We start from the raw sequence: 27,802 nt of genomic DNA, 5'->3' as shown, positions 1-27,802 counted from the left end.
ATACAATGTTAATAAAGCACATTGTGTGCGCGTGAATGCTGAGTTGGCTACGCGAATTATACGAGCAGTAAACAGTGCGCTTGTGAAAAAAAGTGAATTTAATGGCTTTTAAATGCAAAATAAAATTAGCTGTTGGTTACATAAATTGTGTGTGTTTTCGTGACTTGAGAGATGCCGTACGTCGCATTTATCATTAACTTGAAACAACGGTACGAAAATAGCGCGCTAAATTAACGTCTCATGTATGGTTAATTTCATTATGGTTGGAGCAAAGTTCAATTATAATAAAATTAATGAGATATGTATATACATTGCGAGCGCATGTCTGACGCGCGGTCCCGTGATCGCGATAATAATAATAATACGCGTAGATACGATCGTGTCACACATTACACGTACATACATGTAGTGGCACTGCGTAATATGTTAATTAATCGACCCCGCGTCCTCGGTTATGTTCGTAAACATGTTTGGAAAAACCGCATATTCGCGACATTATTGGTGTGCCCGGGACAAATGTTGATAATTAAAATGTTAATGCACTCTTTAAGACTTCGCAAGAATATAGAAATTAATTTTTCTATAAAAAAATGAGAAAAAAACACAATTCTTTCTGCGTTAACTCGACCAAACAAAAATGCTGAAAATAAATGACGCGGTTAATCAATTGCGTTCAACATTTTGAATTTACCGAAGTATAGAGTTAAATAAAAAAATAATTTTTAGGTTAATTAAAATATTCAAATATATGGAAAAATCCAAACACCTGTTTCCATAAAAGCTTCACAAATTTATCTCCAAGGCTCATCCGTTAGCTATAAATAGAAGAATCGGTGACTATTAAAAATGACGATAAAGCGCAACCATATTTTAATATAAGAAAGAAGAATCAGCTGATTTCCTAGGAAATGCGTTTTGTAATTTTACAAACCTAACAAGTTTAAGTAAACAAGATAAGTTAAAGTTCATCAGAAAAAACGATAATAGTTAAAATGTTGACGTACTTCGGTTTGCGATATTCCGCACACACTTCGCGGAGCTTATCTTCAAAGTCATCTATTAACGGAACTACGTAAATAACATAAATCTCCAATTACTAGAAATAATGATATCAAAGTATAGCGATATAATTTTATTCGATACGTCGCAATCCTTCATTAATCTAACTAAATGAAATAAGCCGGCGGTTTCTAAGAACGATGGCGACGCTAAAAAGACATAACACCGCGATATCTTCGCATATCCAAAGAGTACGCAATGTGTCCGTGTTGCGTTTCGACGTAACCACGACGTATCTTCGTCAAAAGCGTAACGCAAATGTTTACAGTGGTGGTTATCGGATGCAGTTTTATGCGACGGGCTTGGCGATTTGAATGTGAATGACATTATCGTTTGTGCGTGAGAGAGTGACGCGAGAGCAGAAGATCAACTCATCATTCTGATGGCTCGTAAAAAAGTATGTCTCCGGCACTTATCACACGTCAAGCTGACAAATCGATTATCCGATCATCCTGCGTAATATGACACTTTCATTTAAATGTGTCATTGAATTTAATTAAATGTTACATTTTCACAAGTGCGACCTTCTCAAGAGCTCAATATAAGATTTCAAAGCATTTGACAAATATTAAATTTTAAATTTACATTAAATCAATTTCATTTTTAGATGTGTGAAATAATATTCATTAATTTGTAATAATGCAGTAAAAACTGAATAATAAAAAATAATACTATAAAATATAAAAAAAAGTATCTATATCTTTTCCTAATTTTTGTATCTACATTTAAAATGGTATAAACACGAATCAAGAAATACGATTTCTATGAAATAAAATTATAGTTGTGTTTTGAATACCAAAATAAATTTTATTTGAAACACTATGTATGTTAAAAATCGTTTGCTCGTATAATTTTTCTATTTTTCCTTAAATACAACATAAAATTTATTCAATATTTTTTCAATATTTTTCAATTTTTTAATTATAAAAGCAATGGTATAAATTTAAGATTTTTAGGTCATAGAAATCAGGGCACGGAAACATAATCTCGAGGAAAGAATACAATTTCACAAAGCAACATATCAATCGCAATCCCGAAGAATCAATGATAAAAACCTGATGGGAAAAGTATAGCGGATAGCGGTTCAAAGATTCATTTCCGGGTCGTCTTGAAAGTGGGTATCGGGCAGTAATTTTGAAAATTGGTCGGCAAACAGTGGGGAATAATAACGGAATCGTGGATACGCGCCAAGAAATTACGAGGATCGAGATGGGGGCCAGGAATAACATACTGAGAAGCAGCGACGGCGATCTCGAGACGGCGAGCCCCAAGAAGTAGGTTAACAATCCGTACGGCTAATTAATGATTTCATTTAATAAGGCGCCCGGCTGAACTCGCCGCGCAATTATCGTCGCCAGGACTAGAACTTCGTTATACGAGACCCTGATCTGCGGCCACTGGTCAAGTAAGCAGGGTGTTCGAAGCAGAAGTCATTTTTTGTAGAAAAAAAGTAAGCAAAAAATGAAGAATAAAATGTTTTCATCGGAGGATTGTAAGAAACGATAATTTTAGCATTTGACTTTATACAAATAAATTTTATTGAAAAGGATAATCGACCGAACGAACAAACTCTTCGTTCAAGATACCACAGTGGTGGTGTCTTTTGAGACACCTCATATAAACGCCTAGGGGAAGTTCGTACTTCATAACGGACTACGTTCGATTGCTTTCGAGATTACACACCATCTTCGAATCAAAACGCAGCACGTATAAGTCCAGTGGAGGATTTATGTTTGAGATCCGGCTCCAAATAATCAAGAAGAAACATTGACTTTTGATTAAAATTTAGAAAAATAAAAAAATATTTTAGCGAGAAGAAAGTTAAGAAAATACGGTGATAAAATAAATTATATCTGACATTTATGTAAGTGTATCATTCATTTGCGTTTCTAAATTAGTTCAACACCATAAAAAAACACGCAAAAAAGTCTTATCAAATTTCAAATAAAAAAAGATAAGAAGTAATTGAAATTGTATAATTTTACTATGACAAATTAAAGAAATCTTATTTAGCGGTTCCAAAATTCTGATGTATTAACTTGCTTAATGCGTTTGATCATCAGACCAATTCTAATTCTCGTAAAACTGATGCCGACTAACTTGCCGATTGACACGATAGTCTGCGGACGGCCTAACGAAACAGAATAATTAGCGATAAAACTCAATACACGCCACAGCGCGCGCGGCGGTTCGCGACGCGCAAAGACGGCGCCAAGCAACGATTCCGTGATGATTCCAGAAGTTATGCAATGAATTAAGGGACAGTGGCCGCCGTGTGCGCGGATAAATCTCTCAAGTGCGCGAGCACGCACGTTTTTCACGACTGCGTGAGCGTGCGTGCGCGCGTGTTAAACGCGCTAATGATCGCCATCGTGTCGATGGCGGGGCGTCTTGAATATCTTATTAAACGGCTGAGCCGCGTGCACGTTTTGCCCCCGCGACGTGTTACGAAGCGTGAGGAGAGCTCGTGCCACGCGTCTCGCCTCGTTTCTTTTACGAGCGCGCCGACGCCATTAAGCTCTCTGCTCGCGACGCCGACCTCGACAAGCGAGACGGACATCGATGCATAAAACCGATATCGCCTGAATAGAACAAATATATATCCCGCGAATATATGCTCTAATATATACTTCTCTCTTTTAATTATTTAATTAGAGAAACTGGCAGAAGTTAAACGAGTGTACCATTTTTCCAAATAGAAAAACGATAACTGATAATAAATTTTCAAAGTTTCGAGCTATCTAATAACAATTTGGTATTAAAGAAAAGTAAATTCAAGAGAATGTTTCTTTCATTCAAGAAATTGACCTCGATTTCGTCAGATGAGCGAGGGAGGATGAACAAATACCACAAGAAGGAAAGTAACGTGTGAAAATTTGCGGAGAGAAGAAATTGAGACCTGACAATCTACCGTCGTAATTATCCGGAAGTAGTTTCTCTTCTAATCCATGTTGTACACGGTCTGCATGCAGATCGTTTAAATCCTAAATTGCTGATCCAAAACATGCTCCCTAATTTCATGGTAATTAAATATTAGAATTAATCCCAGCAGCAATATTTATTTTACAATAATTTATATGTTATGAAACGTGTAATTATTATATAATTAAGTATAATATATGCATAATATAGACAACGGTAAGTATTGATGGTAAGAAATAACGATTTCTTTTTAGTGCTCGTTTATTTGTTAATGACTTTAGTATTAATTGCATAAAATAATATTTCCACATTTTATCTATGGATTATTGTTGCATATGCATATGAAATTAGAGAAACTTCGTAATACTTGAATATCCTATCGTTTACGCCGTGAAATTGCACAAACACAAACATTTAATTTCCCAATCCGCAAATGCAGGATTTAAATAACCTATTGACTCGGAAGAATAATCCAAGTGCTTTCACTAATATTTGCGGATTTTACGGAATATCCAGATTAAGAGATTGAATTAAGAAGGATTACGAAGTTCGATATTCTACTGTTTTATCTCTTACTAAGAACTATGCTTTTAATGCAATTAATTCAAAAGAAAATCTATTTTTCTTCGGCAAGACAAATTATCTTTTTTAATTATACATTTCTATTTGCAAATTTTGGTTTCCAAAATCATTGAATAAATTCTCTCTTATTCTAGTGTATAAAATTTATAGATATAATATCAATTATGTGTTTTTAATTTTTTTACTTGCATTCTGACGGATACAGAATGAATTAATTTTATTCGTCGGATTTCCTTCGTATAATCGCACAAGGAAGTTCAAAACAAGACAAAGAGATTATTAATGAGCATACGCATGTCATAAGCGACTATTATCGAGCGAAATATAGCTAAGCCTGTCACTATAATGACGGCAGTAGGGACGATGGGGAAGAGACCGATTACCATGAATCGTGTTTCCGGAATCTAAGATGAGATGATTAAACGGAGCCTACCGCTACTTGTAACGCTAAATAACAACGTGTCATATATACAATCAATAACATCCAAAATCATGTTCATTAATTAATTAATTCATTCATTTCTGTATCTACTTCATTTTTCATCGCAAATTCGTAAGAAGAGTTGTATAAAATAAAAAGTTTGTCTCACGAACAATAAAAAAACAATTATAACATAAAATTGTAAATATAATAACAATTGAGAAAAGTGATCTAGATTCAATTTCATCAACTTCAAGACTAATTATCCTAGGTTCTGAGAAAAGTAGATTAAGACTGCCACGTCAGTTTTCAATTGTTGCAGTTAACGCGAACATAAGCGGCGAAAAAGCAACTTCTACAGCATTATCAACTATCGAAGACACTTACAAAGCTCAAATAAAAGAAACACGTTAAGCTAATGAGCACTGAAGAAAGTGCGCACCCATTATATGTGTCATTACTGTGCACACATTGCAAAATTTATAGAAACTCCACATGAGCGCGTCCGACCCGTCGTTAGAATGCACACTTGACCCAGAACACTTACGATAGGACCGCAGGCAGAATTCCATAAGCCCTCCCGTGTGGCTACGACGCGAAAAAACTTGGCATACAAGAGAGGAAGGGGTACATTTGGCATTGGTTCAAGGGGTGGCGTGACCCAACTAAAATACTGCAGTGCCTCTACATATCACATACTAGGTGAAAATACCGCGGAAATAGCACCTAACGAAAAACGGCTGATTTGCCCTCAGCTATTTGCGATAACGTAAATCTTATTATCGCGTTTAAGAGGCAAAACGCAATTCTGAATAACACGAAAGTGACGATTTTCCGACAGAATTTATGTCGTATTTTTCCTTTACTTTCTTCTAATAATTTTTCACATTATTGATCAAAGACTTGCGTTGAATAATATAAAAATTTTTTCTTCTCATAAATTATGCTTTTCCTATAGCAAGGTACAACTTTCACATAAATGTATCCTTAACCGCATAAATTATGCACTTTTTCTCAGTAAATTATGGTCTCTTTTTCACTACAATTTATACCTTCGCTACAATTGAGCTTCATTTTTAAAAGCGCTTATTAAATATTATTTCTAATTATTTTTACATAATTTAATGGATGTGTATAATTTTTATGATGCTATTATAATATAAATATTATTTTTTAATTATTCAAAAAATTAAAATATTTATAAGATATGACCAAAGTGTAAAATAAATTTATAAAACTATTACATTAATATGATTAATAATAATAAATTGCAAAAAATATTAATTACAAAACAACTGGTATGCACCAAATTTTATTGGCACGAAAATTGAAGTTATTTTAGTCATTTAAAAAACTTCATTGTACATGCTGTTTTTAACGAACAGGTCAACAACGATACTTAATCTCACGCTACACCGAATTAACATTTTTCTCGAATTATCGCGCCTGATGATATAATGTTATATAATGCTAACGTCCACACAAAGGATTACACAAAATGTATGCAAAATGAGATACTCATCTTGTCGCTCGTTAGTCCTATGAGTACAAGTGATTTTTCGAACGTAGGTAAGCAGTAAGAGCGAATACCGTTGTCAGGAATGACTCGTTATATAAGCATGAGCGATTAACGCAGGAAATTTAATACACCTGCGTAGCGAGAACGGCATTAACGGAACGAGGATTAAGAATTAGTCAGAGCGAGACTCATCGGGATGCGTAATTTTCGATAGCGTTTCGGCGCCATCTGGGTCGACCGAAAATCAGCGAAAATCAGCAGAGCGATCACGTGAATACACTCTAAAGCAGGATTTCCACTCTGATAACGTGAACACGATGTATCACGACGAGCAACAATGACGAAAACAACAATAGTGAGACAGCACATAGACCTTACTACTGTTTTCCAGAAACGCGTCGCGAAACAGATCAAGCAAGTATACTTGATATTTTCAACAATACTTTTTTTTATTTTGAACAAAAACTAAATTAACTCATTTACTTTTTGGATTTATGTCGAATAAAATTCAGCAAAAGATTTGAAAAATGGAATTCTAAATTTAAAAATGCTTACAAGTTATATTATCAATTTTTTGTTATTCTGAATAATATAAATATACATTTCTTAAATAAAATAAATGTACATAAATATGTTGCTATTATTAGAAATATCAATTCTTAAGACATGCTGCTAATCGTGAAATGGAATTTAAAATTAAATTAAAGTTGGAAAATTTTAAGTTATTCTGAAAATAATAGCGATTCGTAACACATCACATAAAAATTTTTAATTTTGCATGCCAATTTTTAAATCCAATTTTTTGCAATCTCGTCGGCCGATTCAGACTTTACATACGCGTCCAAGATACCTGTATTATCGGTATCAACGGTAGCAATCGACAGGTAAAGCTGTGCAAATCTGATACACATAAGTCGGTATGAAAGCATTAAAATGTTATTTATAAAATATTCTCGATCTATTATATATTTCATTATTTTATATATTTCACATTTTATCAGTATTAAACTTTATAAAACTAAATAGCTTCATTAAATTTAATTAACTATTATTATCAAAGTTTTAATAAAAAAAATTTTAATATGGAAAATATTTTTATTAGCGTATGCTAAAATGTATAACGAGTAGAAAGCTATATAATTGTACAAAGAGAAGTATTCCGCTTTTTAAAAAATTGCATAATATAAAATTAGTATCTTTTTGAAAAATCTTTCTCGCTGTATTATTTTTTCTCTGTCCCTCATATTATCTTCAATCATTTTTAGCGGTCGCGGTAAATTTAATATTTATCGTCGCACAAGAGATATAATATTAAACTTCCGGATAGTCGACAACTCTTGCTATGAGATTATTATAACCAGCTCCATGTTCTTACTACGGCGCGCACACGCGGTATGCAATTTTCATCGCAAACGACTCGAGAGCGCACAAGTCGAGCCGAGACGGGAGTCCATTCTCGAGTAGGCTGAAGTGTATTTCGGAGCATCGATTTTCGCGGCGGAACCTCGAAAGTACGGTGATGCAATTTGGATGAAATCTACTCCGCTCGCGTGTTTTGCGCGCGGTTTTCCCGCAACTGCGAGGAAGAATATTCGCGGAAAAATATATACACATGCATCCTCCTGTCGCTCGGCGGTTCTTCCTGCGGAAGTAGCGAGAACAATGGTCCTTATATAATGCATTATGTCTCGCGTACACGAACCGTCACCGATACTTTTGTCCGCTGTATCTATATTTCTCCTTTTTCTGTCGCCAAGGAAACGCACGTGAAATACACGACGTGGAAAACACGGAAGAAAATAATAAACACAAAAGACAACATTCACACACAGGTTTCCTTCAACGAGTTGAATTACTCTTTCAAAATTATTCCATTTTTCTGCAAAGCGTCATCAATGCTGCGCACGTGATTTTTGACTCGAAGAATCGCCTATCTGAATCTCCATTGAAATCTCGCCAACTGAGGTGCGACGTAGTTTCATCCCTCGATCGTATCTTTCCGCGATCAACGATGCTGCATATTGCTCGGAGAAAGCAACGCTATTCGTGGAATATTCGCGCACACATGCACGACAGAAGACACCGGCGCTACTAGTGAATCTATATTTCGACCTAGATTTAGCTCGGTTACTATGTAAATCGCCGATACAGTTGAAGGGGTCTGATACAGCATTGATATTCTTTTGTTTCCTACGTGCTCTACGATAGCTCGCCGAGAGAAAAAGGGGGAAAGAAAGAGAGAGAAAGAGGGAGAGAGAGATATGCTGCGTTGATGATAGTGCCAGGTCAGAAACATCGCCTCGTTCCCTCGGCCCGAGAAAGGAGTTATTGACTATAATGAAGCCGAGAGACAGGGAGGTGGAACAAAAGGAACACGCTGTTACACGGGGCAAAGCTAAATAAATAGCAGTCCGCTCACGTTGCTGTCCTCGCAGCAACTCGCGTGCTTTGACACGGGAGAGAAGAATAGCACTTGAACTTCCATACAATTGCCTCCGATTTCAGAACGTTGACTGCGGTTAATTGAGGAAACGTCCCCTTCGATGTTATATGCGATAAACGTGTAGGATTATATTTTGACACATCTCTATATTGTGTCAGAAAGCAAAACTACGTTTCGCGTTGTTTTGCTCCAAACAAATCAATATTCTTATACAAATTTAGGTCAATCAAGTGGCTTACTTTGGTTTGTATAATATATTCGACTTCAATTTGCAAATAATTTTGTGGTCAAAGTTTGAGTTTTAACAAAATTAGACTATTCTTCTTTTAAGCCCAATTTAATTTTGCAAATTAAAAAAGATATATGATCGTGTAAAAAGCTTGAAATTTAACATTTTTAGAAAAGTTACAAAATTTCAACAATTGTAAATATTGAGGTTCGTAAAAGAATATTAAATTATTAAGTTTATAGCTTAATTTTAGAAGATATTAAAAATGTATTGTATATTTGTATATTTTATCATCGTCATCGTAAATTTTATTCATCTTAAATTGAGATCGGGTACGTATATCCTCAATTAACGGTCTTGAAAAAGGATGAGAATAAATGATAAAATCATACGACAACCACGAACCGGACCGATGGTCATCATCCATCTCTTCGGGGCAAGTTCAATGGTCAACCTCCGGCCTGACCTGGTAACGAGTTTCCCAGTATAAAAATCATCTCCAGTTGCGAGTAGCCTTAAGCCTTCAAGTTTATCGAGATTGTAATAGACGTGGAAAATATCATCACTAATATGTGATTCTTTAGAATAAAGATTTGTAACTCTTACTTTAATTAAACTATATCGTTTAAGTATTTAATATAAAAATAGAAATTTTTGCAAACATCAAGATTAATAAAATTTTGTAATATAATATTCTTTAAAAGAAATATGCTAAAATTTATCCTGCAACTGCAACATTTATTTGGTCGATAATATTTCAAATATTAACGTTTGATACAAACGTTTTCAACAAATTTGCATTAACAATATTTAAATTAAGATTCCTGCATGTGCCACATATAATAGAAAATTCAACAGCAATCGATTCGAGACTGATAATGAGTCATATTCAACATCAAAGATAAACTGCGATAAGATTAATTTGTTTATTCTTTCTCCATTCTCTCAGCAATATGTTCTACCGTTGTTTAAAGTTCGCGAAGCGCGAAGTGTCATTGCCACATGGCACGCAATGAATTCAACTGTCAAGATAACAAATATATCGAATGAGCAAAAGTGTCGGTTGACACAGGATGATTCGATACTACCGACACGTCGATCTGATAAAAATATTGAATGAAACTTTACTCAATAGCAATTTATCGACAATTTCTTTTCGCTGATAATATTTTTATAGAAGCTGTTTTCCTCTACTTTCTGATTGATATATATCTATTAGCGACTTTGAGATTGATTTAACAAGAGCAGCGATATCGCATTAAAATTAAACATACATCCCTGACTTGTAAACGCGAGCGCATTTGAAGTACTCGTCGTACTCGAAAGAGTTGAGAGCGGCATCGCGTCGCATCGCGGCACGATTGAACGCGCAGCGCGGCGCGCGCGTGTATAGTTCAATGGACCCACACTACGTAATCGCGGCTTGCAAAATTATGCGTTCTGAGAATACGATGCGTGTACGACGTGACTCGATAAAGACACGTTTAAAGCACGACTCGCCATGCATATCGTTTAAAGCAAGTGCCGCTAAAAGCTGGACCGAGGAAGGGGCGGTTGAAAAGGGAGAGCCATTTTCTTCGCTGAATAATTATGACAGTTTGGAGAAAGCGTGGCACGCCTACTACCACCTCTTGTCACTCGCTCGCTGTTCACAGCCGTATCGAGATTAATCGTTGCGAGCTTGCTGCTGAGTTCCATCGCGAATAATCCACGATGGCAAGACGCGGAGTTTAACACGGCGATTTAAAGCTTATGAAATTTTCAATTAAAACGCGAAAAAATGTTCAATCTCGAAATAAGATAATGAAATGCATTTTATATTCAAGTTTGCAGTATAATAAATGCGCTCTCACATAGATCGCACTTAAGATACCGTCCGCAAACTGGAAATTAAAACCAACATAATGCCGAGTTAAATTTTTAATGCCACAGATATATAAAAATAAATTTGCATCATTGCGTTTAATTACGGCAAATATATATATATATATATATATATATATATATATAGAGAGAGAGAGAGATATATATATATTCTTATTTATAGTGTCAAAAGCGTTTGAATTTGCTTGAAATTATATCATAAAATGTTCTGTGATTTTTAGAGGCGCAAAATGCTCAGCGAGATTATAAAATACACGCTCTTTGCCAGTATTAATCAAACAGTTGCATACTGCAGCGATCTAGGTGTTTACACGATTCACGTGATTACGCAAATTCACCGCGATATCCTCGAAATATTCGTCCGCAGTAAAGAGGAAAAATTCTCCGCGGAGGATATTAGCTTGAGCCTCTTCGCCTCTATGTAGACATGCACGGTCGAGCACGATGGCATTGCACGCGTGACGTTACATCGCAGTTAGATAAACCCCATTGAAACTCGACGTGGCCGCGCACCGGACAGGACGCGGCGTCGCAACTTGCACGAACGTACGGTGTAACTATGCAGCGAGACCGCGCTCGACGATGAATTCAAATTAATTACGGCAATGACATATCGTGCCGGCGTAACGTAAAGGAGAAGAAAAGTTGCGCAAGGCCGGAACTTCAATGACACGCGAGAGGAAGAGCTGCTGTATCGAAGATACAATATTTCTTGTCTATCTTCATAACAGTACTTTCGATCGCACAATTAATTCAAGAGAAAGAGCTTGAAACAGATAAAGTGCTAAATTATAAAATTCTGTTTGCAAGATTTCGATAAAAGCGTACTTTATAATTTATGTAACGTATTGAACCAACCTGAATTCGCTTGTTACATTAATGTAAATTATTTATTAAAATTCGTCACAAATAGCAATAATAAATAAATAAAACGTAAATCATAGACACCAATATTCGCTTACATTTTCAGTTAAATATAACTCTTTAATGTATCAAATGTGACATAAAAATTTTAAGCAAAATCAAATTTTACGATTGTTTACTATTTTATTTATTTTTTAAGGAAATAAAATTTTTTTATTGTTTTATTACGAGGGCATAAATAATACCATATTAATGAATAACATGATCTTTTAATAGCGCAATCTAATTCTGGAATTCAAAGGGGGTTTTTTTTTTTTTGCCTAATGCACTTTTTCGAATATTTTATATTTTCCTATAAAAAGTTCGATTTAAAAAACGATGTCTTTGCAACGATGAGAAAAGCGAAACGATAAAAAGCTCGCCGTTGTTCGGAACCGGTTGACCTTTTCCACGCTCCTTTTTCGCAAAGACTTTTATACGAGAAACGGCGTTTTTCAAGGCAAAACCGAATTCAACGATTCCGAACACGTTTCGAACGTGCTATACGTGGAAGGAGAAAATAATATGGTGAGGTACTTTGCGTCTATCCACCTCGTTACCCTTCCGCGATCGCAATCTAATACGGAACAAAAGGCGAAGTAAGGACCGTTTCGCGACGGCCATCGTCAAGAAGTGGCCAAAGATTTCATCGTGTCGCGCTGCTTCCGCGACGGGACGATTAAAGCGATTAATAAGCGAATTTTTTCGTTTTTTTCGCACAAGAGCGAAACCAGATGGAAAGTAAAGTGATTTTAAATAGTATAAAAATCTGGTGAAAAAAAATAGAAGAGCAAAAATTCATAAAAGAATTATGTTTCTCATTTGTGAAACTAAATAATTTAGTTCGGTTAACATGTGTTATATATATATATATTGAAGTTTCCATAGAAATTAATCAATTTAATAATACAATATAACGCAAAATTATTTCTTCTGTCTACAAAACTGAAATAAAACCGAACTTTTGGTTTGTCGAATCAACTCAAGGTTTCATTAATATTGTAATATTAAAAATATGTAAAGCAGAAAATGCTAGAAAAATATTTATGCAGTTCAAAGTTTCAACTTATTAAAGTATTCACTTTCTGCATTCGCTTGAAAAATAAGAGATACACATTTATTATGAATATTGCGATACCCGGAAATTTTTTGCGTCGCAGAGATAAAGCGCATTGTAATGTATAGCGCGGGCAATGTCCGGCATCGAAAAAACCCCGATGGGATAAGGGACAAAACACACACTCGGGAACAGCTGCGCAGCAGTAGCGTGACTTTCATTCTTAGCGCTTATTCTTATGCAGCGCGAGAGCGCTGCACTCTTGCGTGCTCTCGCAGATCGGGCAATTCCAGCACTGAGATTTTTGTCCCTTGTTACATTGTACTCAGATATGACTCCCATTTCAAAATTCACTGCTGGGCAAAACCCGTAGGACATGACGTATAACGATACGATATCGCATGACGTACGCGACCGCTTACGTGGGAATTTGAAAACATCTGCGCGAGAGTGATAAGCCGCGTCACTCCGGCTCTCCGGTTAAGTGTTTTGATTACGGTAAACGCATAAGTGTGCAGACTCACCTTCCTGATTGGGGTTGTTGGTGTTCGGATGCGACGAAGTCAGGGAAGAAGGTGTCTCGTCCTCAGCGACGCCCATCGTCGTAGCTGCTGTTTGTTGATGATGCGTCTCCACTTCCGTCGCCTCTTCGCACCTGCACATCAATTAACGAAACTCATATAACAAGGATTTTATCATTGAACTTTTATCGAAAAGTTTTATCTGCTAAATAATTTATCAAAACTGAGAAATGTTTCTATCTGTCGACTCACGCATTATTCTGTTTTGCATAATTTCTATATTTTAAAAATTCTTCGAAAAATTATTAAATAAGCAAAATAGTAAAACGTTTATTTTATTTCAAATACAGATTATTTCAAATAAACGTGTGTCGTGTTGCATAAGTCAAAAGATAAAAAGCTAGGGACCTCAAAACTTTCTCTAGAGCCACACACACACACACACACACAAGTCTTGCTTTAGATAATATTTTTATCCATTATTTATCTGAATAAATTTGAGTGACATTTTACGTCATAAAAATAAATTTACATTATATTAACATAAGCATCAAATTCTCAGAAAACAAATGGCTAACATCAATCAACTATATTATAACGTATTCTTCATTATCCTCCAGATTATTATATAAGCTGAGTGCATTTAATTTGTTTTACATAAGTAATTTTCAAGCCACAAAGAATCATAATTCACACCGACTGTGACACGTGCGATTCGACATGCGCCGACTCAGCTTTGCTCTCATTCGCGCCAAACCGCGCACACTGAGCTGCGTTACCTTCACTGTCATTCAAAGCAAATACGTCGTATTAGTTTCGCTTCGCGGAGACTTAACTTTATTCTCTTTAAAAAAAAGTGAATAGGGTGCTTCTGAATTACTAATCCAATTCTATAAACTTTAACATATTGCAGATACGCGATTGCGACAAATGCAAAGACATAAAGCACGATTTACGTAAATATTTCTATAAGAATAGAAAACCATAAAATTGTAAAAAAAAATTAACCCAAACTAACATAATATTCGTACAGAGATGTAATCCTAATACAAGATTTACTTGTACGTTTAAAATGTATCGCAGCATCGATAAAAAAATAAGGATAAAAAATAGCAGGAAAAAATACATATAAAATAAAATATAAAAAAAAAAGATTAAAATCATAGAATTGGAAATTGAAAAACGTTTGTCGTTTTGACAAATCTCAAAATATATCAAAGAGAAACAACGCTTTGTACGGTGCCGTTGCACTCGCAAAAGAATCAACACGACCGATGGAAATCGAATACCGCGGTCGTGCCACGGAGATTTCATGCCGATGGTCGGGCATCGTTGCATCCCGCCGTATGCACCTACGCGTAACTCGGCGCACTGCAGCGGTCAGAGAGGCATTCATCGGATCACGGCTTCCGCCAACCTCGTTCCCCTTGCCCTCCGTCCCTGTGCTCATCACTCTCCGTATATATATATATATCTCTCTCTCTTCCTCATTGTCCGCATTGTCTCTAGACAAGGCGCGTGTGCGCGTACGCGCTTATTGTCGCGATAATTGCGCTTTCGTGCAATTACGCGCGCGGGCCGGTGCATTCACAAGCGCAGTGCAGCGCAGTATGCACGCAGTGCGTCACGCGTACGACGGCGACGTCGTCATCCGAGCGCGGTCCAGTCCGCGAAATAGAGACGACGACGCGCAGCTATAACGGTATGTTGACCTCCGACGCCAATTACTGCCCGTGCGCACGCGGATGCGAACTGCACGTCGGAGAACGTGTGCAGTGCGCACTGGCTTTTGGGACCGCCACGAATTATCGATTCATCGGCGACGCGGCGTGCATTTTTCTGCTATTTAATGAATTTTTATTACAAATAAAAATCGGATAAATTATACGATTATTGGCCACTTGAGGAATGCGATACGGATTCCAAAAAATGAAATACAATATAATTCATCATTATATTCCCATATTTTTTAATAATTAGAAAAGTGTGAAATAATATTCAGAATTTCACAGAAATTATAAGAGAAATTAAATTCTACTAAATTAGCAAAAATATTATTTCATCTGTTTTGCGCAGTCATAATTTATCTCACATATATTTTAATTATTTTTAACAATAAGATTGTAATTCTTTTACAGAAACTGCAAACACTTGTGGCATTCAAATCGTAATTGATTATTTTTTAAATTATTTATATCACATTTGTAAGTATCACATCCTTTACAATAAAGTATATTAAAATATATTAGTTTATCAACTAAAGCAAAAATAATATTCACTACAATAAGCGTTAGAATATATACTTGTATTAAAAAACATAAAGTTATATTTATTACATCCAAAGAATAATTAAAACTTTCTTTTATAGAGTTAATAGAGCCTCTCACTTGAAAGATTAAGTTATCGCATCATGAAATTTCCCCATCCCGTTTTTAAGAAATCAACGATAATCGATGACTCATATTGCGACCTTGCGGTTTAGCGAGTGAGCATTAAATTTAGCTGATAGCTACAAAAGAGTGTCGCGTGTACATTCATTTTGTATGCGTCGAATAGTATGTTTTCTTGTAAAGAATGTAAAGGATGTCTCTAAACTTGAAAAATTTCAAGTGATTTTATTTTTGTAAAAAAAATATCGATCTTGATTTAAAACCTTCACTTTTATTTTATATTTCTGAATGATAAAGAACAATAAAATAATATACGATAATGATACTACGTGCAGATAATTGCAAAAACTAGAGATAAGAAATGATTGCAATCTCAAACATTGATACATAACTTTTAATAAAATACTTAAGGATATTAGGTTCATAGTAAAAATGAACTATTTTTTTATATAATTTACTCAGGCCAGACTAACGATCAACAAGCAAGAATGGAAGCTTCTGCATCGAGGCGAGTCAACACGAATTATACGACGCGAATCGAAATCGAAAGTAGACACCAACCGCGAACCACGATTATTTCACTAACACAATACAACGGTAGTGCATTTTTTCCTAGTATTATCGTAAACAATGCTGACGCAATATAGATCGCGTTTCGCTTATGATAACGAGAGGAGAAATTGGATCGGACCCAAATTCGCTCGATGATGAATCCACATTCGCGTGCGCTGCACTGGAGAAGCAGCATGTTTTATTCATTAGTCATTTTTACTTACATTATTCCTCCATTAAGCATAAAATGATTGAATTTAAAGCCGAATAATTTAAAAATATATATATTACCATATAAAAAGGTTATTGCCTGCGTAATAACTACAAAAAAAGTTATATAACGTTAAATGTTTTGATTTTTTCAGATTTTTCTCAATAATGCGATATAATATGGAAAATTAAGAATAAGAAGAATTTATAGTGCTCTTGCGCGATTTTTTAAAATACATGAACACTACTATTTTTACTAGGCAAAACTGTAAAATAAAGATAAGATAAAACTAGCGAACTGTTTGCTGTACAGACGTGCATACTCTGAAATCGATGCTACCTTGCTATTCGAGAACAGTTTGCGTTCGAACGTCTCGTTCATATTAAAGAGTTTGCATTACAGTTTGCCAAAGTTAAACAGTCTGCCCGTAGTGCAAGCACGGATATTTCACGAAGTCAGTGTGAGTGAATGCGATTTAACTGTAGGAAGCATTTCAGGGGTCAGACTGACCCCGAGCGCTTGCATGCAATTTTCTTATCGCACCTACGATATAATATAACGAAACGTGCACGTATGCTTACGTAATAATATTGTAAAGTAATGTGCAACGATTACGTGAATTGATTTACCGCGAGCTCTTTGTTTCTTTTACCTTTTACTCGCGACTACAAATTCTTATTCGCCACGTCATATATTACATAACGATACACAATTATATATTGCATTAATTGTAACTAAATAAATTTCAGGTTGTCACTTGATTGACGCTGATTTTTTTGCTTTGAATTGTTCAAGAGCAGTTAGAACATACAAAATGTTCAAATCTTGTGTCTAAACTTTCATATAAATCATGCTCATAATCATAAAATATAAAGTGAACAACATATACTCGAACGTAATCATTCCTGGTTTTCCACTTCTCTGAAAAGGCTCACAAAGACAGAATTGGCAGAACTTAACTCCATCGTAAAACAGTTCTCTCGTTCTCTCCCCATCTTTCTCTTTTCCCCATCTCTTTCCCCTCTGTCTCGCTCTTTCTTGACTCAGGTCGTTTCTCTCTCGGCCAATGACCGTCCACCTTCAGTTTTGTATCCCTTCAGACACTGCGCGCCTTATACGTCGACAGGTAGAGACGCAACGTTCGAGATACATACTCGTCCAGGGTGGTCCGACGATAAGGACTAAGAATCGAGGATTCTACTCTACTGCGTACTCGGTTAAAAATGTGTTCCCGTGTGAATCGTGCTTAATTTTGGTTCGTGTCAAGGATCTAAGCCCAAATCGATCAAATTCAATCAAATAGATTTGATGCATTTATGCATCTGTCTTTCACTTTTTCAAAACGTTGAATAAATTATGTGATAGATATTAAAATTTAACTTAAAAATCGTATTAGAGTTTTGAGAGTTAATATTATAATTTATAAACATAATATTTATATGTTAATAAATTATTCTGACTATGTAACAGATATATTATTTTCTTAAGACTCATTTCTTATAAATACAGTGCTATTTTAAATTCAAATATTGAGTTAATGTTAAAATAAATGTAGAAATAAATAATCTATCACGTATCAAATTTGATAATTCAATAATAATGATAGTTATAATGGTAATAATGTAAAATGAGCCATATTCATTGTGTGGAATATTGTATTAATTCATCATATTAATTCCCTCGTGTTCGAACTCAATTTAGAAATGATTGCGAGATAGTTAAAGATCGATTTAGTTTAATCGCATCATTCAGGAAATGAATAAAGATTGCTAATATCAAATAAGAACAGCGCAATATTTTATAGAATCTATATCATTATTCACCTGTTTTATTCTTCAATGATATCGATTTTGCGATTGAGTTCTCGTCTTATATCTTATTCTCTTATTTCTCATATTTTAGTGCAATTGTATATTTCTTATACCTTCCCAAAAGAACAAATTGCGACTGGACCAGAAGACACGATAGGAAGATAAAGGATACAGCGGGATGAAGATAGAAATAATAAGAGGAGAAGAGGAAGGGGGAAAATAGATCGGCCCTTTGCAAAAAGTGGCGTCCAAAGTGTCGGCCGACCGGTTCCGCGCGCACGTACCTGTCATGTATATTCCTTTAAATGTTAGAGAAAGACACAGGGCAATAGAGCAGAAGAGAAAGAAGAAGAGAAAGAGAGAACACATGTGTGATGACCACACGAATGGAGCAACGGCAAGCTGACTCACACCGATACGTATGCATGCGCGAGTGTAGACGACGTCGTATACGGGGTGTCCGAAGATTAGCGAAAAGTGGACACGCAGATTCCTTTCTTTAAAGTCGCAACTGAAACTTCAAGTCGACTTTTTATTCGCGAAAATGTCGGAACGTTGAGTTTTGGAGCAGCTATCAGCTGTTGAAAATAAAGAATTCTTTCCCGCAGTAAACTTCGGAATCAAAAACTAATAACAGAATATCATTCGCTATGCACAACAGGACCCCGTTTTCACGAGATTTTTATTTTACATCTGGTACAATGATAACGAGTGTTAAAATTTATGAAGTTGATAAATTTTTATGAAAGAAGAATTCCAGCGTTTCACGAGGAAAAACTTTATGCGTGCATTCGTTAATTTTCGAACACCCTGTATGCATATACATTCACAAAGTGCATACACACACATGCATGCAGAGAGGCATGTAGTGTACAGCGAACCGGTCCGTGTTTATAACAATACCGCAGACGAGGTCGCGGCGCGAGCCGCGCGACGGCCGTCGATGAAACCCTTTCTCTCTCGTAGAACCGTCGCTCGCCATGATTCGCTCGCGATTCGGCTCGTTCGCGCCGAGAAAGAGACCTGATGGAATGTATTGCATGCGTACTCACATCTTAATATCCGACCGCGAACCGCATTCGTGGGCAGGAGGACGCTCCGTGGCTGGATGTAGATATCGCGCCGTCCCCGGCCGCTGTTCTGCACGTATTATCCGTGAGATACGTCACTGCTGCGTGTCGCGATCCGCCCCCGATCGGCGGGGATATTGTCACTCGCGTGAACGAACGTACACAGGTATCGCACTACCACTACTACTTACTACTACTGTTACGCGCACTCCCGAACTCCGCTCACGCTCGGCCAGGTTCGCAACGCCCGCCGTCGCGTCGCGTTCGTTTGCGATGGTACACCCGTTTGCTGCAAGCGCGGAGGAGAGGAAGAATCCGTGCGTGCTCGCCGGGAAGACGCGAACGGGTGGACTCGACGGTACGCGGAAACTGCGTGCTCACGGCTGTTCCGTAACGAGGACGCGCTACACGTTCGTGACAATTTGTTGCACGCGCGTCGGCCACGCAGAACGCCGAAAATCCCGAACGCGAGCAGATATTGACAAATACTCGACTCGGCGTCGTGCGACACCGTCGGCTGCCTGGTCACGGTTTCGCCGCGACATGCCGGCGCCACCGCGTGGTCATTTTCGTAACTAACGACCGACAGGTGCAGCTTCCATCTTGTATCGATGAAACTTTTCTGATCATTTTGGCAAAAGAAATTTGCGACCAGAGTTTATAAAATTGATTATTCAACAGTCCCGAAAGTCCAAGAATAATTAGAGAACTTTGATTGTTAATAATGTCGTAGTAACAGACATGCATCGATTCGGATTTAGCTATATGATATATAAGAATTTCATTTATTATATTAATATATTAAATACGAATTTTTGATATATTTTATGAATATAATAGTAGAATGTTATTCGTGCGCGACAAAGACAATGTAAGAAATAAATAAGAAAATATTATAAAACAGTATTATTGTTAAATATGATGATAAAAAGGCACCGGTTTCAAGACATAGGAATATGTTTAGTTTTATCTACTTATTAAAATACAAATGGCAATTCGAGAATTCTGATGAATTATTTTGATGATAAAATTGCAAAACATAATGACACAGCTAATTAACAACAGAACTAACGTATATATACTTAGCACTCAAGCGAGAAATGTGTGAACAGGATTCGATCAATTCCGAGCACACACAAGAATGGATGATCAATGTGCCGAAGTCGCCATATTAGTATATCAGGCAGTTGTGATATTTGATACATTACAATGGCACTTAATACGTTACGATGACGCTTCTGACGCACTACGATAGACATTTTGGACACAATACGAGAAACATGGATGATAATTTCTCGCGCGTAATTCTTTTAAACAGTAACAATCGCGAGAGATACAGAGCGGTTTTTGAACACGATTCTGCGATCGCCGCGACTAGTTCTAAACTGCCTGTGAATCGAAAACTATCAAGATGCGATATTGCGATTCTCGAAATGGTCGAAGCAGCGAGCCAATCACATCGCAGTGATTGGACATGTTTACTTCTTACACTTTATTGCAATATGCGTCACTTATGTTGTACTTCATGCTATATAAAAAGGAGTAATTGAAACAAGCACAAAGCTACTATTTAATCAAATAAAAATTTTAAATAATTTAATAAATATTTTTAATGGTCAAAATAGCAAACTGCCAAAGGTCTATGTACATACCTAGCGTTGCTGTTGCATTTCTATTGCGTTTCGGGAAAGATTAATCTGAAGAAATATGTGAACACGAATTCGATTGACTTCGGGCATACAAAAGCCGATCACCGATACCGAGTCGTAATGATAGCGATTGAACATGATATGTTATGTACCTTATGACAGGTCGAACACTTTATAAAGAGTGTTCGATGATTTTTTGTATGCAAGTGATTTTTCTGGACACTAATAAGCGGAAAATGCGGAACGATTCGAATCACGACTCTGCAACGTCACGACGCCTGAGTGTAACTGCGTACAGACTGAGTGCAGTGCGAGATGGTGCGAGATCTATCGAAGTACACTCTCGAAATGTCTGAACAATCGAAGCAGCGAGCTAACATCTTATATAAATGTATTCTATGTTGTTTGTGATGTGTAATTAATGCAGGGTTAATGTTTTTTCCATTAAACGATATTATTTCTTACTTTCTTAATTTTTATGATAGAAAGATTATTTTATTATTTTGGTAAATTTCCAAACTTAATGTCTAGTATTAATATATAATATTTTTATTATTTTTAATGTGAATATTACTAACATTGCTAACCTAAAAAATGTATAAAGTGGTTAATTTTGTCATTTTTTTCAAATAATTTATAAAACATTATTTATATTTTACTGTTGTGATATATAATATTAAATTGTCATATTTTTGTACTGTTTATATATTAAATTATATTTATTTTATTTTAATAATGAGCAATGTATATAATCATAACCTATGCTGTTTTATGTGATTAATTTATTTAATAGCTTACAAAACTAGAACACTGTATAATATTGTTGATTAATCAATTATTTATTACATGATTTATGTTTACATTTGTAGATATATATGTTTCTTTAATAAATTCTGTTTTAATATCTATATTTATGATATATTTTTTTTCATCAGAAAAATAATGGATAATATCTTTGGAAAGGAAGATTCTGGAGATGAAAGTGAGCATAATGATATCGAAGACAAAAATGACAAAGAAAGTTCTATACAAATTTCAGGACCAAAAGATATTGAAGTTATGGAGACTGACAACGCACAGATTAAGGTATAAATGTTGTCAAAAAATTAAAATTTGCAATTTGTATGTTACAAATATATCTTAGATCGATTAATTATTACAGGTAGAATCAGATGCAATGAGCTCCCAGTCGGATATGGAAGAGAATGAAAATATAGCATCAAATTCTATGTGTCCAATTACAGAGGTTCGGGTAAATCAAGATCAAACGGTAAAGTCTAAATCCAATGCCCAAATCAAAAGAGAAGAAGAACAGACTGCAGAAGATATATTTGGTAATGATATCATATTACCTCGTGCAAAGCCAATCAGTGCGAAAGAAAGGAGAGAAAGTAAAGAAAAAAGCAAGAAAGAGCTAGAAGAAGAGGAACGAGAGAAGATGCAGTATGTATCTGATATCTAAGTTTGTAATTAATGCCATGAATACATTTAATAATTCTGTTTTTATAGGGTATTAGTATCTAACTTTACAGAAGATCAATTAGACAGATATGAAATGTATAGAAGATCTGCATTTCCGAAAGCAGCCATAAAAAGGGTATTGCATTTTATTTTTTAACATTATAATTGAAATAACATTTCATGTTTAAAATATGTATATATTGTTTAGATTATGCAAACTATAACTGGCTGTTCAGTATCTCAAAACGTTGTCATAGCTATGTCAGGAATTGCCAAAGTATTTGTTGGCGAAATTGTGGAAGAAGGTATATGATCCTTTGTAAAATATATAATTCGAATATTAAAATTTGATCCTAAATTATTTTATTCGTTACAGCTTTAGATGTTATGGATTCTCAGAATGAAACTGGTCCATTACAACCTAAGCATCTGAGAGAAGCTGTCCGCAGATTAAGGCAACAAGGTCAAATACCGAACGGTCGAGCTCACAAAGCCTTTTTCAGACTATAGTCTGATATTTTCAGGATATTAATACAATCCTATGGAATCCTATCGATTTTAGAGTTTGTAGATATGACATGTACATAATACGTAATCTGTAAGTAATCACAGAACCGACTTTTTATATATTATAGCTACTATCTTTTTTTATTTATCATATCCAAAACATACAAATATCTGAGTATTCGACTATCAATAATTAGTTGAGATTTTTAATATTCTATAGATATATACTTTGCTGGTAAGATTTATGCTTTCCGTCTTTAAATAGAGTAAGCTAAACATAGTTACATTTTCGTATTTTAAACAAATTTTATTCATATATATATATTAAATTAAATCATAAATTTTAGATAATTATAAATCATCTAAGGATATATATAAAGGGAATTGTTAGATCATATTGCATCTGCATGATCCTTCGTGAAGTTAAATAAAGCAGATAAATAGTAAATAGATAAATAGTAAATTTTATCACAAACATACACATATGATTAATTATAACTATACACGTACATGCAAATTCGTATTTTGGGATTTTTATAAAACGTGTAATAATGTATATGATTCAACATTTAATATAATATTTAATTATATCTTAATATACTAGCAAAATATTTATGAATCAATATTTATAATTTTTATACCATATTTTTAAGTAGAAACTAATGTAACATTTTGTACTCTTCCTGCTATTATACTAGTTTATCATCTTAAAGTTATTAATATTTTATATAAATTTTGATAATGTTTAGTTAGTAAAATATGTATCTTTAAGAAATTGCCGAAACATAACTACAATATGTGTAACAATACTAGCCGCTGTATTACTGTCTAATTTAAAAAATAGTAATTAAACTTTAATACAATATGAGAGGAACCAAAGCTATTTTAATTAAAAAGAGAGAATTCAAAAATAGTATTGCAAGGGTAAAAGAACTTTAGATTATAATACAAATATAATAAACTGAGAGTTTGAGTCTTTTTATTCACAAAGCTACATTTATCACATTTGCGACAATATTTATCTGGCTGTTTTCTGATTTTTATTTATTTATTGGCTATAAAAAAACGGATAAGAAGTATTCATTAATCTACGAACAATATGTTTAATCCAAAAATCTATAGACGTTTCAATGTTATTAATATTTTATACTGAGAATTTAGCTAACATTTTTTTATCGATATTTCTACGTCTCCATAACCGCATACGATATAAAACATGATATGCAAGTGTTACTAATATTAATATTGACATACAATATTTATTTCGGATGCATAATTTACGAAGTATTAAAATTTTCTACTGTTAAGGCATTTGCGCTTAGAGTGCCAAAAAATTATACAACTGCATCGCTTAATAATTTCAATAATACATCCAAAAGGTAAAATTATTAGGTTACATGTTATTGAAAAAATATTTATACATACACGTTTTGTATATCACGATATGCAAAATGTTATTATAATAAAACTTATAAATCTTTGTTTCCTCATTGATAATTGCAAGCTGTAACTGTATCTCTATTTGCATATTACCTAAAATTAATTTCTTTGGTCACGCTATATAAAAGAAATATATTTTAACGCAGTATTTATTAACTTTATTTATTTGATGTATTTCAGCAATGAAAAAAGTCATTATTTGAACATTTACTTAAGACCGTGTCACGGCTTCATTCAGCGATTTATAGCAAATAAACTTGCACAGGTTTGCGAAATAGAAATCGGAAACTTAAGCGCTTTTAGTGTTAGTTTTAGTTTTAAGGTAAAAATGTGTAAAAGGATTTTTTACACTAATGTTGCGTATTAGATGAAAACTGATGAGATAAAATTGCGGCTTTATTGCAAAAATGCAAGAAGATTTCCGTATCCACACTTTCACACGGACACTAGTAGAATGCATCGGCGAAAGTTGCTTGACTACGAGAATTTTTGTGACTGTTCCACGAAATATCATAAACCTAACAAGATGTATCGAGATATTATGGGAACAACGATATTAATGAGAAGGAAGCGCAATATCATTGCAAAAGATACGCAACTGAACGATGAAGGTATAAATAATAAGACTATATTACTCAATTGAAAAAAAGAAACAGAAAATTGCTAAATTATTATATAGAAAAAGGTATTTTCTATCATTTTTGCGAATTGAATATTTGATCTTTGAAGAATAAATTTTAAAATATTTGCATGACAGTCGAATAAAGATTAAAAACGAGTATCACTTTTTGTAAAATTAAAATAATAGACAAATATTAATTAAAATATATGTTAAAAATATTAAGTATAAAGGATTAAAGAATAGTACGGATTTGTGTAAGATAAATCTCTCATTTCTCTTTCGGATTCATAAATTCACAAGTTGAACAATCAATTTTTGCAACGTTTGCATAAAATCTAAATAAATATAATATTAAATGTGTAAAATTCTATTCTTTCATCTCCCACTATAGTTTTGGAGACATGGGACAATTGGAGTGATTGGAGTGCGTGCAGCGTAACTTGCGGGCAAGGACAGCAAGTTCGATGGCGTCATTGCTTGTCTGAAAACTGCATTAAAGGTCTCAAGAAAGCGCAGTTGAAAAGTTGCCGCCTCAAAGATTGCGATACCAAAGGTTTCCTCGGCTGGCTTGGAATAAAACCTTAATCTATCTAACTTATGAATATAATCGACAAATTCACTGATACAAAATTATGATCTCTGATGTAATGATCTCGAAAATGTGCAAACAAAAGTTTTTACTTCACAAATTGCAATATAAATAAATTCTATTATTTATTTTAGACGTATAATAATTCTGATTCGAAAAAAGTACAAAGTATACAATATTTGATAAAACTAAACATTGCGTAAACTGAATACTGATTTAAATAAATGATAGAAATATTTCCTTTAATAGCTTTTTTACAACTACGGTGTATATAGGAACATAACATATTTGTTTTATGGAAAACTTCGGATTATTTTATATACAATACAATTAATTGAATTATAATAATGATATGGAACAACTTCAACGTGATTATTTTGTATGCTTTAAAACTATACTATAACTCGAAAAGTATATATCAATGAATAGAATTCGCTTAGTATCTGCTCATGTTGTTATATTCTTGTTTTTCATGGGTAAGATATTTAACCCAAATCATGGACGATTGTTATTCTTTTATGTGAAATAATATTTCAATTTTAGCATATAAAGAAGCGGCTCTGGAAATTAATGAAGCATCAAATATAATTCCTAAACTTGCAGAAAGTAATATCAATAACACATTGAGGGTGAATTTGAAAAGACTTCGGCGCAAAAGTTCTAATATAGAGCACAACGACGACAGCAATCGTGAAGAGGACATTCGACCTTATGAAATAAAACGAGCAGGTAAACGCGCTATAGGATTTTTCTACATATATAAAATATTTATCAAACAATTTACAATAAAATTGTTCTGATATATGTAATTAAATATAAGGGGTTGTAATGAAAAACGTATATTACTGAAATCTATCGTCACTATCAACAAAAGTTTTATATTTAAAATTTATGTATATTTATTATAATTAACAAACAGATATAGAAAAATAATCTACTTTTCACTCTCAATTACAATACTGATTGCACGCAACAATGCGTTTATTATATTTTAATATTTTAATAGTTTATAAAATTAATATTTGATTATCTCAAATGTGAAGTCAGTCTAATGTAGTGGAGAAATAGTGGATAACTAGCCAAAGTGAAAGGAATTTATACGCGATAGTAGGTAGAGTAACTGGACGCGATTAAGCTGGATATACAGCTGCACGAAAGGACGATAAATAAATAAATAAGAGTGGGCGCACGAGTTGTAGTCGGCGATCGTGGCTTTCTCCGGGACCGGTTCAAGATTTACCTTTTCGCAATGCTGATCATCAAGATGTACATGAACAGCGTTTGGGCAATGCGTGGATGGAAACTTCCACGGAATGCCCGGCTGCAATGCTTTTCTTCTCTAATGCAAAATCTGTGTACCATGCATTGAAACCCTTATGATATTAGCAGCGTATGTTTTTCATTCGGAATTCGTACAATTTATTTTCTTTCATTTTATCGTCTTACAAATATCAAATTAAGCAATGCTTTATTAATCTTGGCCTGTGATCGTTAAAATTTGATATAATTATATTGAATAACGAGCAAATGACATAATAATTGGGTCAATGAAAATTTCCATACGCTGCTCAACTAAAATATTTTTTAAAATCAAAAATTCCTGCAATTAAACTTTTGATGTTTACTGAAAACTTTTCGACTGTGGCTTATCTTTTTATCATATAACACTTGTAACAAAAAAGCCAGCATTTCATTAATCTTAATTAACTGCAAAAATTTAATTTGATCCAGATTGAATAATCGGTGAAAGGTAAGCATGATGTAAAATTTGAGTATAGTGGATGGAAATTTCCATAGGACGTTTCGTGAAATATCTTTTTTCATGAAATACCCCACCCTATTGGAGAGCTAACAGGTGAAAGTTATCACCACGTGTACATTTGAACTGGAAATGGAAACTTCCATAGGCTGCTCAGCTGCAAATGGAATCTTCCATAGGCTGTGGCAATATTTTCGTTTT

The 27,802-nt window shown here is 34.4% G+C and overlaps 2 protein-coding genes and 1 long non-coding RNA gene across 4 annotated transcripts in view; 2 read left to right on the top strand and 1 right to left on the bottom strand.

Moving 5' to 3' along the window:
• The window catches only part of trc (Serine/threonine-protein kinase tricornered), a 122,875-nt gene extending 102,592 nt beyond the window's left edge, over positions 1-20,283 (bottom strand). Inside the window, exons 1-2 of the mRNA XM_067357610.1 lie at positions 19,557-20,283; positions 13,544-13,674 (exon numbers count right to left, since the gene is read on the bottom strand). Of these exons, the coding sequence (XP_067213711.1) occupies positions 13,544-13,674; positions 19,557-19,558 (133 nt within the window). The 5' untranslated portion in view covers positions 19,559-20,283. The remainder of the gene's footprint in view (positions 1-13,543; positions 13,675-19,556) is intronic.
• A 1,277-nt stretch (positions 20,284-21,560) lies between these two features.
• On the top strand, positions 21,561-24,158 carry Taf11 (TATA-box binding protein associated factor 11). 2 transcript variants are annotated; one of them, XM_067357617.1, is made up of 6 exons: positions 21,561-21,651; positions 22,159-22,309; positions 22,386-22,666; positions 22,733-22,820; positions 22,893-22,989; positions 23,061-24,158. In XM_067357617.1, the coding sequence occupies exons 2-6, from the start codon at positions 22,166-22,168 to the stop codon at positions 23,192-23,194; spliced, it is 744 nt and encodes a 247-aa protein (XP_067213718.1). In that variant the 5' UTR covers positions 21,561-21,651; positions 22,159-22,165; the 3' UTR covers positions 23,195-24,158. The 2 variants fall into 2 exon arrangements, with proteins under 2 accessions (XP_067213718.1, XP_012220011.1); XM_012364588.2 differs by having other exon boundaries at positions 21,583-21,729.
• Positions 24,159-25,833: 1,675 nt separating this feature from the next.
• Positions 25,834-27,464, top strand: LOC105670861 (uncharacterized). Its single transcript, XR_010890849.1, has 2 exons — positions 25,834-26,318; positions 26,386-27,464. It is a non-coding gene; the product is annotated as an uncharacterized lncRNA (long non-coding RNA).
• The last annotated feature ends 338 nt before the right edge of the window (positions 27,465-27,802 follow it).

The sequence above is a fragment of the Linepithema humile genome, chromosome 6, assembly GCF_040581485.1.
Source record: "Linepithema humile isolate Giens D197 chromosome 6, Lhum_UNIL_v1.0, whole genome shotgun sequence".
Classification (NCBI taxonomy): Eukaryota; Metazoa; Arthropoda; class Insecta; order Hymenoptera; family Formicidae; genus Linepithema; species Linepithema humile.
Note: the sequence above shows the minus strand (reverse complement) of the source record. Positions and strands in the feature narration are given on the sequence as shown.